The sequence below is a fragment of the Condylura cristata genome, unplaced genomic scaffold (assembly GCF_000260355.1).
Source record: "Condylura cristata isolate star-nosed mole 26May11 unplaced genomic scaffold, ConCri1.0 scaffold00032, whole genome shotgun sequence".
In the NCBI taxonomy this organism is placed as follows: domain Eukaryota; kingdom Metazoa; phylum Chordata; class Mammalia; order Eulipotyphla; family Talpidae; genus Condylura; species Condylura cristata.
Window position 1 is genome coordinate 5,670,503 of NW_004567133.1, and position 14,641 is coordinate 5,685,143.

The following is a 14,641-nucleotide window of genomic DNA, read 5'->3' on the forward strand; positions in this document are numbered from 1 at the left end:
CAGTCCCAAGACACGGTAGGTGCATCTCTCACCCAGAGATTTTTCATGGGCATGTACGTAAATGTACGTGTACATAAACATATGTATGTCCCCAGACTCCCTCCTTTGTTTCATGAGCTGAAACCCTATGCCATTTCCTCTTTGTGTCTTGCTTTTTTCATGTAACGATGTCTTGTGAAGAATGTTTCCTGTCATAGTCCAAAACTTTGCTTGTTCTTTTTTACAGTTGCATAGTTTGCCATTCTATGGATATACCACAACTAGTTCTCCAGTAGTAGATATTTGGATCGCTTCTAATAAATGAAGTAACCAAAAAAAGAAAAAAAAACCCAACAAAACCCAAAACCAACAAAATGATTGCAACAAACAATCTTATTCATAAGTCTTTTTGCATATGTGGGAGTGTCTGTGTTATAAATCCCAAGAAGTAGGATACCTTGGTTGACATTCTGATTTTGGTAGATACTGGCAAGGTCCCCTTTTTGGAGGAGGGGTCATGTGATACTCCCATAACTGATAGACGACGGCGCTGTCTCCCCACGGCCTTGCTAACTGAGCTTGCTAGTGTATCCTTTAATCTTTTGCCAAGTAGCTGGGTAAAAACTGGCATCTTGCTGTATTTTTCATTTCCATGTCTCTTACTACAGCATTTTATATATTAGGGAATATTTGCTAACTGTCGACCAAATTATATGAAGTACGATACATTTCCCCAATTTTTCACTCATGTTTAAACAACCTCAGAAATATCACCTATGCAGCAAGATGGCGAATCAGAGCGGGTGGCTGTGAGTCTCCACACAGTGAGCCCTCTGCTGCCGCTGTTTACCACCATCTGAACTCACGGCTGAAAGCGTCCTGTAAGGTTTTTATTTGAAGTAGTTGAGTTTATCAACCTCTTATGTTATGACTTTTAGGTTTTGTGTCATCCATAGGCCTTTCCCATGTGAGGATTAAAAAGGAAATTCTGACATGTTTCATGTAGTGTTAATGCTGTTTTATAGTTGCCGTATGATTCTAGAAGGTGACTTATCCTGGCATCAGGTTTGTGCCATGCAACAACCTGATTCTTATTTTTCCAGATGGTGAATCCTGTCCCGGTGCTGTTTAGCGAACGATCTGTATTTTCTTTATTATTCTGAAATATGGCCACATCCTGTACTAAATTCCCCTTGCCAGTGCCTGGATGTTGCTCATCTACCCAGCAAGGTCTGTCATTCAGGGGCCATTTCAGTTGGGGATCCCTAATTCAGAGGGGTACCGAACACCCCATGTGGGTTTTATTCATGATTGACATGTCCCCGTGGAGATGAACAGCCTGGCCCCCAGGGGGTGCTGACCCCGGCGCCTGCCCCCACCCCAGGGTGGTCCAGAGGGCCGCTGGGCTGCAGTGTTCTGTAACTCGCCTAAGACGGCCGCCAGCACAGGCTACAGCCTGCGTGTTAGCCATTTCTTTTTATTTATTAAGGCCTTTTGAACTCCTTCCTTGGTCTCGTGAGGTGACAAGCGTTGCTGACCCAATTTTAGACGAAGATGCTGATTCACGGAGCTGGGAAGTGTCCTGGCTGGGCCTTGGGGAGGAGCGCGGCTGGGGGGCCTGTCCTGCCCAGAGCGGCCTGCCACCTTCTGCGGGCGCCTAGGTGAGTGGGCCCCCCCCTTCCTCTCCCCCAGCTGGGCTGTGGCTGATCCTCAGAAAGGAAATGTCACACACGCCCCAGCTGCAGCGGTGGGATGAGGCTTCACCAGGCGGCTGAAGCGGCTGCAGCGCCAGCTCTGGTGTGAAAAGAAAGACCTCATGGGGTGAGGCGCCTGCGGGCCACAGCAGCTCAGCTGCTCCCTACAGGGCCTGCCGAGAGACTGCAGGCGGCGAGGCCTGCTGTGGACAGCCCCAAGGCCCTCAAAGGTGACCCCAGCTCCTACTCACCAGCTGTGTGATGTGGCCTCTCGAGCCTCGGTGTCCTCGCTGTCCAGTGGGCAGCTTGCAGTGGACTCAGAGGACAGTGCACAGCAGGACGGTGTGAGGCTGCTTTGTGGCAGCCGGCTAATTCAAGACATCAAACACATGTTCTGTTGTCTACCTCCCCCCGCAAAGCAGCTGGGAATGAAGACTGAGAACCCAAACTGTCAGCTCAGAGGATGACACCAGGTGTGGGACAGACAGAGGGAGGCCAGGTGGGGGGCCAGAGTTCCTCCTTCCAGTGAGGCCATTGGAGAGAGAGGGGAGCAGGGGGAGTCTTCTCCCTACCTCTCTTTGGGGCCAGTCTGGGGAGTGAGGGTGGGTAAGGGTTATGGTCAGAGGGAAAGGAACAGAACCTAGAAAAGGGTCCTCCAAAGGGCTTGGGGCCTTGGAGGACAAGAGAGACCAAAAACCTTTCTCCAAGGGTCTCGTCCTTGATGGCCAATCCAGCCCTGTGAGCCGTGCAGCCAGACTCAGTAAATAAGAACTCAGGCTGCTCTATTTAGGACACAGGTGTACTAGTAACTAAAAAATTATTCTCTGGTTATCTAAAAATCATATTTAACTGGGTGCCCTGGATTTTACCCAATAGCCTACCCACAGGTATGAAGGAAACAGGGCAGAGAGGGGATGGGCAGGCATTTCTGGGGGGAGGGGGAGAGGCATCCGTGGCCTAGGGAGAGTGAAAAGGCCTCGCAGAAGTTTCTGCAGACTCTATGGGACACAGAAGGGAGCTGGGACGAGAGTTGGTGTGACTACAGCAGGGAAGGAGGCTCTTCTCAGGGGTATAGAAACTTGAGGCTGAGGACTGGTGCCCAGTGGGTGTCAAGCAGAGACTTGAGAAGCCCCAGGAACAGTGAACTGAAGAAGAAGCCTTGAAGCTGCAGGGAAACCACAGGCTCCTGCCTGCTCTGCGCCACAGGGAGCAGGTGTGTGTGAGGGGACCCAGTGAGATCCAAGCCTGCTCTCCCCTCCCCCCGCCACCCGGGGTTTTAGTGGCCTAGCACCCCATCCCCTCGTCCCCCTGCGGGCCTGGGGGCCAGGGTAAGCGATGGGGGAGGTTCTAAAATGGCCGGGACTCAGAATCTTCAATAAGGCCGAAAACCACCAGTTTGGACAGCGTTTCCCTGAACATGTCCCCACTGCGTTGTTGCCAGACAGCGAGGGGGGTGGAAATCAAGAAAATTATGTTCTCTTGGGAAGTCAGGTCATACAGTTTTCTTCTGCTCTTCGTGCTGTCCTGGCTGCAGGCCTCGGCTTGCCAGGAACCAGCCAGGGCGTGGCAGGAGGAGGGCCCCTGGAGGCCGCCTGGGTGGCTGGTCTGATGTCGCAGAAAGGCTGATGCCAGCCGGGGACAGGGCTGCTAGTTTGTATTTCAACAAGACAGCCTGCACCAGGTGCTGCATAAACAGCAGCTCAGGCAGCTCATGGCAGCTGTGAGGGAGGGTCCCTGCCATCCCTGCATGGCCAAGCCGGCGCTGAGCTGCAGACGGCTTAGTTTAAGGACTTGCCCAAGGTTATTCATGTGGGCAGGGGCAGCCCTGGCGACACCAACCATCTAGTCCGACCCCAGCCTCCAAGCCCACCTCGGTGACTGGGAGCTGGCTCCTGACCCTTCATCTGATAACTGGGTATGAGGGAGTGTGTGCCAGGGAAGGTCCTGACTGACTCGGGGATGCCTGCAGGCCACTTGGTCAAGTGGGAGAGACAGACACGTGTGTGTGCCCGGCAGTGGCAGCTCGCTGCCCGCCCGCCCGTCTGTCCGTCCTCCCCACCGCCCCGTGAGATAGCATTGGTCCCACTCTGTAGCTGAGTAAATGGAGGCTTAGAGGGATTCAATAATTTTCCTGAGGTCACAGCAAGCAGAGTGGCAACTCTGGGCTCACTAAGGGTCATGTGGGTTTCCGTCTGGCGCATCCTGGGGCTTTCCAGAGGAGATGAGAACAGGAGAGAGGCCAGGAGAGAGCAGGCCCAGTGCGGGCAGGGCAGAGCCCAGGCAGCTTGGCACCCCGCGGACCGCGGTATCTCAGAAACCACCTCCTTCCCAGTGGGTCGCCTCCTTCTCCTTCTCAGGGGTTCTGACGGGAGCTCTGAGGCAGGCCAAGGCCCAGAACAGCGCTCAGCTTTGGGAGCTGGGGAAGGAGGGGAAGCCAGCTGACCATAGGCAAGTCTCTCTGCTTCTCTGAGCCTGGGCTGCTTCATCTGTGCAACAGGGACACCAGTACCTCACAGGCTTTGAGGGGAACCAGAGGCTTTGATAGACACAGAGGACCCCAGCGGGGCTTGGCAGGAGGCAGCGCCTGGAAGTGTTCTGTTTCGGTGCCCAGACTGTGTCTTCTTCCTGCAGCACACTGTTTTTGCTTAGGTTGAAGGGAGCCATTGGCGGTTAGGGGGGCTGGTGCCCCCAACCACCCTGCCCACATCTCATGAGCTGGCATCAGCAGCCCTGCCACTAAGCCCTTACCACGCCTGGGTCTCGGGCTCCTGGAGGTGGCACTGGAGGCTCTTGGGGGGGGTGCAGACGGAGGCTGCGGGTTGCCGGGGGAGGGGTGGGAACCAAGAAAACTGGTGACTAAGACGGGAACCTGAAATGCACCAGCACAAAGGCCTCCCCCAGGAGGTGGGTTCTTTCACTCTGGCTCTGGTGAGTGAGTCATGCGGGGGCAGGTACGGAAGGTGGGGGCACAGGGTGACGCACGGCCCTCCCGAGAAGCTGGTGGCACAGTGGGCTAGGGAGCACTGGGGGCGTCTCAGACTCTGGGTTGGGGAGGCCAGACCCTTGACCGGGAGGCTTGGAGTCAGGCCTGGACTTGAATTCCTGTTGCCTTGTGGCTGTGTGACTTTGGGCGAGGGGAGGCCTCTCCCAGGCCTCAGGTTCCTCACCTGTAACATTAGGTGCATCAGGTTCACCTCTAGCGCTAACTCTTCTGTTGTACTCGGTTGGGTCTGGTCACCCCACCTCCAAGACCTGAGCAGGGCCTTGGCCCGCCTCTAAGTGCCCCCGGCGTCTGCCGGGCGATGGGAAGGAGGCACAGGAGACACGCTGGTGCGACCTGCAAAGGCACCTGCAGGCAGGGGCCAGCTCTGCTCAGCCTCACACACACCTGCGTGGCCGCCAGCCCTCGCCCACCCCCGTGCTGCGGCCGGCAGAGATGGGCTCCCGCCCCTCGCTGGTCCTTTCCCCTCCAGAATCTCCCTGACCTGCAGGGTGTCACCAGTAAGCAGCCGGAGCCTAAATGGGGCGACAGTGTTATCTCCAAGAAGCAAAGCAGAGAAGGAAAAGCCAGGACTAGCTGCAGGGCTGCCCGGTTGCCCATCAGCAGAGAGAAGCTTGGCCAGCAGGAACAGGCAGTGGGCACCCCCTGGCGCCCCTTGGCGCCCCTTGGCGATGAGGAAGAAGAAGCTCCACACGTCACCTGGCCTTGGGGCTTGCTCCATGCCTCCTGCCCGACTTCTGTGACCATATTCTGCCTTTTGGGTATGTGCGAAACTGTAGAGGCATCAACTTCTGATGATGTCAAAGATGAATTTAGTCTTCAGATTTTTTTTAAAGCATGGTGGTATTTAGTGAACTTTCCTCTGTGGGACTTGGAGCTAGAAGGACATGGCACTCTCTCCCCCCCCCACACACACACCAGCTCTTCTGCTGGAGATTTTGGCCTTCATGACGGCAGGCTGCTTGGGAGCATCCCTCCCCCGACGCCGGAGGGGCCGCTGGTGCCACACAGAGCTGGAGGCTGTGCGCCTGCGTGGGTGGCCCTTACCGGGTCTGCTCCTTCACCGAGGCTGCTGCTCATCAGGGTTCCAGTCGGCCACAAGCCCTGGATCCTCTGGACATAGTAATGCCTCTTCCCAGCTTCCCCCAGGTCACCCCACAGGTGACACCTGTGGAAACTGGAGGTGGGGGCGCCTGGCAGCTGCATGACCGGCCTTCTGGGTGTGCTGGGTGGTGGCTGAGGAGGTCATGGCTCACCCAGCCCCGGGATTTCTGGGTCTTCCTCAGTCTGGATGGTGTGTCCGTGGCCAACACAAAAGAGGTGCCTGGAGTGTTTTTAAATACACGAGGATAAGAAACAAAGTAAGTGACATTGTGAGGAGGGACTCCAGCAAGTCTGAAGGTGAGGCACTTTGTACCTAACCGATCTCTTCAGCAAGTAAAGAACAGCCTGGAGCCTTCCAGTCCTTCTCAAAGTGGAGCATGAATAAGAACCACAGGCTGGCTACAATGCATATCCCCAGGCCACGCCCAGGATCAATCTAGGAGGTCTGCCTGGGGGCAGCAGCCGTTGCTCTCCTGGCAGGTTCCCAGGTGCTGCTGACACGCTGGCCCCACACCCCTGAGAGTATCTTACAGACTCTCAGAGATGGAAATGAACCGTGTCACGCAACTGCCATGCGCTGCCAGTGTTGACTCGAAAGCTAGTCAAGTTGGAAGCTAGACACCGCCTTGTGTCCTGAAGACTCTGAAAAGCGGTGTGACAATAGAAACTCATCAGATTATAACAGTAATGACACAGGAGCCACGGCACCACCCAACCAGTCAGGTTGGTTCCTGGCACTAGGATCCATTCAGAGACCACCCTCCTGCAGGTGAGTCTCATTGGGCCTGGAGCCCTGTGGTGCCCAGTGCCACCAGGCTCAGGGACACATCAGCTAACACAGTCACCAAGGACAGGCTCAGCCTTGCGGACAGATGTGAGGGCACAAACTGCAAGGCAGTGTCTGCACCAGGACCTCCCTGGCACAGAGCACAGGGCTCTGGAGGCCACAGAAACCTGCCCGCCTGGGGCGTCAGGACTTGCTTTCTTTTCGATTTCGCTGAATTGACTTCTCTGGTTATATCAGTGGTCCATTTACATTTTTAAAAAAAGATTTATGTTTTTTTTTTGCATACAGAACTGGTGTACAGGCCAGAGGTGCAGGGGTGAGAGGATTCACTAGAGACAGAGTGGGGAGCAGAACAGGCAGATCAACAAAGTACACTGCTGAGGGAGCAGCGGGCGGGCCAGGAGAGGTCTGCTGTGCCATGTGAGTCACCTATGGGGTGGGGATTGAACTCCCACTGAAGCGGCTGTGGCTGGCTTGCAGTGCTGAGCTTTAGCCTGCTGTGACTCCAGGGAGGGTCAGTCCATTTACATTGTAAAGACTCAAAATGATATAGAAAAGTACAAGAAAGATTCCCCTGGATCCCACTGCCCTAAAAGATCCCACTGCCCTGCAGTCTCCGTTCTGTTCCTTTCTGAGGGTGGACACTCCCAGACACTTGGACACGTGCCACTGGTGTGGCATCAGGACACACAGGCGCTGCCGGGCATTATCCTGTTCCCACCATGCCTGCCATCCCCCCCAGCTCCCAGGTGGGGCTCACTTACCTCCCTCAGGTGTTCATCCCCAAGCACAGGTACCCACAGGATGGGGGTGGCGCTTTGGTTTGCAAAACTGCAATCCTGTTACTCCCATTTCACTTTCTTCACTTGCGCACATGTTGTGGACCTCCCCCCGGGCAGCTGGGCGAGCTGGACAGGAGTCATTCCACCCCATGGCCGTCTAGCCTTCCAAGGCGCGGATGCTTCCAGGCCTCCACAGCCGCCCTTCAAGGGTGGAATGCCCCTAGTTTCTAGTCTGCTGCTGCAAGCCCTATTACAAGAATCGCCCTCATCATGTATATTGGAGCAGAAGCCCCCACCTGGGGTTGTGCCTGAGAACTCCCCACATTTGATGACAAGCATCACCGGAGTCTCAGTGACACTGCTTGTCTGGTGAGCCCTGACACTCAGAGCTGAACCACGAGGCATGTGTGGGGGCTACTTTCTGCATAACTTTGTGTTTTCCTGCTGTTGGTGATTTTCTTGTTTTCATTTGATTAAAATAATCTTGTGCTTATTATTAATTCAATTTCACACTCTCTGCCAATTTAAGCCATTTCTCAAGATGCCCCGCTGGATTAAGTGGTTTAATAAATTTAATCTTGAAACTCATCTCTGCCAGCGCCCCTCAACCGCTGGCCCCCAATGTCTTGCTGGGTTCAGTGTTCTTTCTACTCTTTCCTAAACTGCAGTCTCTCTTCCAGCATCAGATTATGTTCCTGGGATTATTGTCTCACTTTGGTGCAGTACACTTTCTGCTCCCCGAGATTGGCGCATAAGTAAATTTTTTGAGATCTTGCAAGATCTGGGATGTTGCCAGGTTGTTTTCTAAAGGGGCTGCTAATAGCTGGTGTTTCATCAGCAACACATGAGCGTGTGCTTCCCCCCACTTCTTGCCTTTTTGCCGACCTGCAGGGTTTAACGTGCTAGCCTGCCTCCCGCTGCTTCCCAGTGAGATGGGGCATCTTATTTTGCGTGTTGTCATGTGGATTTGCTCCTCTGTGATCGTCTCTTCATGCCCTTAGCTGTTTTCCTTTGAGCTGTTTGTCTTCTGCTGTCAATCAGTGAGGGCTGTCTGTGCGTTTGCCAGTGTTTATAGATACAAGTCAGACTTTTACCTGCATGTGAGTCTTTCCCCTGTGGTCATCTAAAAGATTTGTGATAGACTTTGGGCTTCACTTCTTAGTTTGAAATCCACTCCCCACCCACGTACTAGGTTTTCTTCTAAAAATTTTTTTTTAAGATTTATTTATTTGTGCATACAGAACTGGGGTACAGGCCAGAGGTGCAGGGGCAGTGAGAGGCTTCACCAGAGACAGAGTGGGGTGCAGAACAGGTAGATCGATGAAGTACACTGCTGAGGGGAGCAGCGGGCGGGTCAGGAGAGGTCTGCCGCGCCGTGTGGTCACCTCCGGGGCAGGCGGGGATCGAACTCATGCGGAAGTGGCTTTAGCTTCTTAGTGCTGTGCTTTAACCCATTGCGCCACCAGGGAGGGCCCTCTTCTAAATTTTTTATTAAGCCCTTAATTCATCTTTGATTATCAAGCTCATGGTATAATCTTCTTTATTCTTTCCAAATGGATAGAATAAACAATCCCCTTCTGACCAAGTTGATATTCCACCTTTGTCATTATTTAAATCCCCATAAATCATGGGGACCATTTCTGGGTTGTTTAGTTGCCTTGGTTGCAGATTTTTGGCATTTTCCAAATGTGAGATTTAATATAATGTTTTTTAAAAAAGATTTATTTATTTATGCATACAAAACTGGGGTACAGGCCAGAGGTGCAGGGGGTGGGAGGATTCACCAGAGACAGAGGGGGGAGCAGAACAGGAAGATTGAAGCACACTGCAGAGGGGAGCAGCAGGTGAGACAGGAGAGGCCTGATGTGCCAAGTAGTTCACCTACCAGCCAGGGATTGAACTTGTGCTGCAGTAGCTGCACAGAGCTTCATATTATTTCACTTTAATTCCTTGCACTGCCAAGGAATTAAATATGTTAACTGATTTTTAATTAAAAGTAATTTAATTGGAATTGTTTTGAGGACATCATATTTTCCTGATGCTTTAGGTTTCCATTTTCTGGATCTAGCTTGTATTCATTGTCCTCCAACACTTTCTTTTTTTCAGAGACACTCTGTACTTTCTATTAAACTTTTTACCTAATGCTACAGATGTGGACAAAACATCCCCTTCTTTCTGCTTCTAGCACATGATTTCTTACAATATTAACTTTTTTTTCAATAGTGAACATTTCATTTTTTTACCTAGCTTATTTGACAGAACTCCAAAACAGAGTTTTGCTTTGATTCTAAAGGAAATGGCTTTCTTATTTGGAATGATGTTGCTTTTAGGTTTCACCAAACACCTGGAGTATGGTGGGGGCACAGGGAAGTGGGCGCACCTGAGCCCAGAGGCGGCATATAAGGGCAGGGCGGCGTCACTCAGCCTTCAGAAGGCTGGGGGAGGACGGCCAGGGGAGGACGAGTGGAGGGACTAGAGAAGAGGGAGACCATGAGAGAACGCCAGACAGCCCAGGGAACAAGCATAAAGACTCACAGTTGCCCGCCTGCCCTCCGCCTGCCAGCCTGTGCCTGCCTCCTCGCATGCCAGCCTCCTGCCTGGTGCGCCTGGTTCCCTGAGAGCAAACATGCCTGGAAAAATCCACTGAGGTCTCTGAGACTCTCGGTCACCTGGAGTCCACAGTGCTTGCTGGCAGAACAGTTAGGTAAATTTGCATAGGGCATAAGGGGCACCTTAGGGGGAAAAAGATATCAAGAATATAGTCTTTCCTCTTCTGCCTTTAGTGGTACGGGAACCTGGGAGGGACCACGTTGGTCTAGACTGCAGTGCCCTCAACAGGGAACTCACCCCGGGAAAGTGACTCAGCGAGACAAAGGGCCCAAGTGGCGGCTGGGGTTGGCCTGGCTGAAAGTGCCCAATGTGGATGCGGCGGGAAACCCTCGTGGTGGACACCTTTGGCCCGCGACTGGCAAACAGCGCGGAGGCAGACAGCGGTTGCAGCAGAAAGCCAAAGCCCCCTAGTGGTCAGTCCTGGAGTTGACGCGGGGCTGCGAACAGGTGCTGTGCCCTGGGCTGATACTGCGGGTGGGTCTCCTCTCCATCCTCAACAGCTTTGACAGTGCTCTGTCAAGTAAGGGGTCAGCGCCCTGAGGGTAGGGACCTCCCTCGGTGCAGACACTGCAAGTGCAGTGAACAACGTTTTCAAACACTATTTTCAAGCACTATTTTCTTCAGCATATCCTAGATCGGATTCTTGGTCCAGGGACCTTTGATCCAGTCTGGGTGGAATTATTTTCCTTTCCCGTTTTCAGTCCCCATTTCATCGGTAATTATGTCTATTTAATGTCTGTTTTCCTTTAGGGAACAGGAATGGTCTGTTGCCGTCTCCCAAACAGTAGTGCACATGTATAGGGGAACTGAACTCATCAGGCTTTCTGCACCCCTGGCCTCTGCGGCTATCACTTGCGGCCTTGAGCGGGTTAAGGCAGAAGGCGCTGGAGAGTGCACGCACCCCCACGTATGGTGTGGGCATGCGTCAGTGGGCACACCTGCCCCTAGAGGCTGCGCTGTAAGGGCGGTGTCACTCAGGACACCCCGAGAGATGAGCGGTGTGACTGCGAGAACCCTGGGAGAGCCCAGAGAGTAAAGACCTGTGGGTGCTGGGGGACTTGGCCGCAGCCCCTCTCCCCGCCCCGTGTGCGGTGTTCCCACTACGACATTCATTTGAGCAGTAGTTGCGGTGGGTCTCTTATGTGCCAGGCCCAGTACTAGGCTTGGGGGTGCGTGTGAAGGGAGTAACAGTTGACCCAACACTGTCTCTGCTCTTAGTGGGGAGATGGCGCACAACCTTGAGGTGAGCCTGAGCAGGTTCTAGGGAGCTGGGGAGCAGGGAGGGGCTACTGCAAGGGCTGCCCAGCGCCTGGAGCAGGGGAGGGGGCCAGCACTCGGCTGTGGGCAGACTCGTCTCAGGGCCGGGCCAACAGAACTGCTTTGGCCACACACGTGGGAAATGAGTAGACACGTGCTGAGTGAAGGCTGAATCGTGGAGCTCCCACAGCCTGCCCGGCTGCTTCCATCTGCCTGTGGCTTCTGAGCCTGCAGCCACAGTCCATTCCCCTTGGTCCCACTGACTGCCCACACCCAGAGGGCTCCCAATCCTCTGGTCTCTGTTTTCAGGGCGCTCCCAGCTCCTCCAGAACCCACCAGCTTCCCAGATACAAGCTTCACAGCCGCCGCTTCTATGGGCAGTGTCGTGTCCAGCAGGCTGCCGGGGCAGTGTCGTGTCTCGGCTAGATGCCCTGTGCCGAGAAGGGAGCCTGGGGCCCAGAGCTACCGGGGACTGTTTGCTGAGTGTGACTGGATAAAGCCGCCCACTCTGTTCCTCTAGACCTTGTGTCTCCTTCCAAACGGAAGGGCTCCAAGCTGAAGCTGGACTCTGGGCCCGGGACCACCCTCCAGCCCTTCCCGGAGAACCCGGGCCCTTGTTCCCTCCATGGTCCCTCCTGGGGCCTGAGAGGTCCGGGGCGCCAGGGGTAACTGCTCCCAGACTCTGCAGGTGTCGCCTTAGAACATCCGCTGGCTTTCAGCTCCCTCCCCCGCCACCACCTGAAATAAGATAATCACTGAGTGATACTTTTTCTAAACTTTTGTTTATTTTATAGCAACTGTTGTGATTAGATTAGTAAATAACACATTTAAAAACCTTCTCAGGGCCAACGGATGCCAGAATATTTACAAACACGGGGGGGGGGCAATACACGGGGGTCTGGGGCTCAGGGCGGGGATTCCCCCAGGCCCCTGAGCCAGGCTTGGACTCTGATGCCGGCCACTAGGGCTGTCCCCCCGCGACCCTGTGGGTACGCGGGGCAGCGGGTGCCGCAGGACTCTGCCCAGTGGGAGACCCTCCAGCTAACTTTGGCCCTGCCTCCCACCCAGGGGGCTCCCCACGCCCCACGGGCCAGCTCAGAGGGGCCTCTGGGAAGCACCGAAGGTCGGGGGGCGGTGGGGGGGCACCGGGGCTGGGACAGACACGCACACACGCGCACACACACACCTTCACAGAGGAGTCGCAGGGGGATTTTTTTGTGTTTTTTTTTTTTGTATTCTAAGTTCATATCTACGGTGTTATTAATTTTTTGCTATTTATGTTTTGTTTCTTCGACAGTGACATAAACTGAGGTAAACATCTGAGACCAACACCTCTCCTAAGGGGGCAAAGGGTCCCGACCCGGCGGGCAGAGGTGGTGGCAGCGAGGGAGTCGGCGAAGGCGCAGACCTGGGCCTGTCCTGCCTGTGCGGCGGCCCCCACACCGCTGCCCCTCTGCGCCTCCCAAAACGGGGGGCTGGGCTAGGTCGCTACAGTCCCTCCCCAACGCTAACACGCTGACACCCTAGGTACTACGAAGACAGGGCGAGGGCGAGAACTCCCGGACAGGATCTTAACAGAGAAAGAGGGGGTGCACGAGGACGTCTACTTGGGGTCTCGCTTCCTTGTTATTGCAGGCGACAGGATGTCGAGAGGCCTAAGGCAAAAGGAGAAGTAGCGGCTGGGAGGCGCCCGGATGGACTCCAGGTGGGCCGGGGGCAGTGATGGGGGGGCCTCAGAGACGTGGCCCTTGGTGGGAGCGGGGGTGTGCTACTTACCTGGCGTGTGGAGGGCCCCAGTGCCCGCTGGGCGGTGGGTCTCAAGGGAGCGGGCACACTGAGGAGACTGGGGCCAGGCCCTGGAGCAACCGCACTGTTTGTAAACTGGACCCAGGCAGGGCAGGGGGACCTATAGCCCTTTTGCGCGGTGGGAATGAGGGGTGAGTGGAGAGGTGGGGGCTCCAGGCCAGAGGATGGTCAGGGTGCCCTCTGGTTAACCTGGCCCATCAAGGAGCCCCCTCCAATGTCCTAGAAGCCCAGAAGGGACCCTGGCAGGTGTGGTGTGGGACGGTGGATGGAGCACTGCCAGGCAGAGGGAGCAGCCTCACCCATACTGAGGTTATTGCGGGGTCCCAGGCCTCCACGGAGAGGGCGGGGGTCGTGAGGGGCGTTGGGTGAGGTTGGGTTCCTCTGGTCTGTTCTGCTGCCCAGGGGCTGGACCAACCTGCAGATGCCTCCTTGCCGATTCCCTGAGGGGCGTGGTGAATGAAGCCCAGGCCTGGACCCCCTCTGGCTGCCTGGGGCGGGGCTGTTACTGAGGCGTCTGGATGCAGCCACGGAGCACACAAGTCCACACGCACACACGCGCACTCCTGTCCATTCACACGGCACGTTCGCACACTCGCCCCTCACACTTCACCGCCGAGTTCTCACACCCACAGTCTCAAGCCCGCAGCAGCAGGACCCAGCACCAGAAACTTGGGGTCAGCCCGAGGCTGACGTGCTTGACTCCTGCAGAAACCCAGCAGTAACTTCTGGCACGAATCCACTCGGGGCCTGGCAGAGGCCCCGGCCAGCTGTTGGGGTCGCTGCAGTGAGGACGGAGAGGTTCCCGGGGGAGGTGCGGCCAGCAGGGGGCGCTGGGCCCTGCCCTGGGCTCGGCACTCACTCCGCGGCGCCAGGGATGCAGGGGCAGCCTAGACCCTGCCGGGGGAGCCCTTCGGGCCTGGGATTGTCAGCACAGAGCCTGGGGAGGAGGAGGGCTGGTCTCTGACACTCGCAGCCCAAGGCAAGCTGCCCTCCTCCAAGGGCTCAGTGTCCTCATGAGGGCAATGAGTTGTGGGGGAGTCACTAGATTTTGGGGGCACACGCGCGTGCACACACACTCACACTCTCTCTTGCAACATCCAGACATTTGCTACATTTTGCAGGGGGCTTGGCTTCTCCCCTTCAGTCTCCCAGGAAAGCAGCGGAGGCGGCTGAGCAGCACCCCTGTCCTTAGTGCCTTGCTCCCCTCCTCAGCCAGGGTTCAGGGGCCGTAAGCCCCGATTTGCCCCAACACTTCCGTCCTTTCTGTGCCCAGGGTGGGTAACCAGGAAGGCAGGGCCTGGGATGGGACCGCGGGATGATCTGCCAGGGGGTGCAAAGGGCTGAGATTAACTAACCGGGGTTCCGGGGTTCAGGAAGGTGTTGGGGAGTCCAAGGGTCACTGGCGAGCTCCCTGGCTCCCGACGTTGGGGGGCCTCTGAATCCTCGGCTAAGTCCCTGCCCCACAGGCTGGCACGAGGTCTTCGGTGGTTCCCTCGCCAGCCGGCCGCGACCGGCGCCTGGGCCCGCCGTCCTGCCTAGTCTACCTCTACTCTCTCCTGCCGCCCGTCCCGGGGGCTGGTCGGTTTTGCCGCGGCCGCAGCCTCCCGCCTGGGGCGGCCGA

General features: G+C 55.7%; 1 protein-coding gene across 1 annotated transcript in view; it reads right to left on the reverse strand.

Moving 5' to 3' along the window:
- Positions 1 to 12,817: 12,817 nt before the first annotated feature.
- SBK1 (SH3 domain binding kinase 1) overlaps positions 12,818 to 14,641 on the reverse strand; it is a 46,732-nt gene continuing 44,908 nt past the window's right edge. The window contains exon 5 of the mRNA XM_004691700.2: positions 12,818 to 12,869. Coding sequence (XP_004691757.1) covers positions 12,818 to 12,869 — 52 coding nt within the window. The remainder of the gene's footprint in view (positions 12,870 to 14,641) is intronic.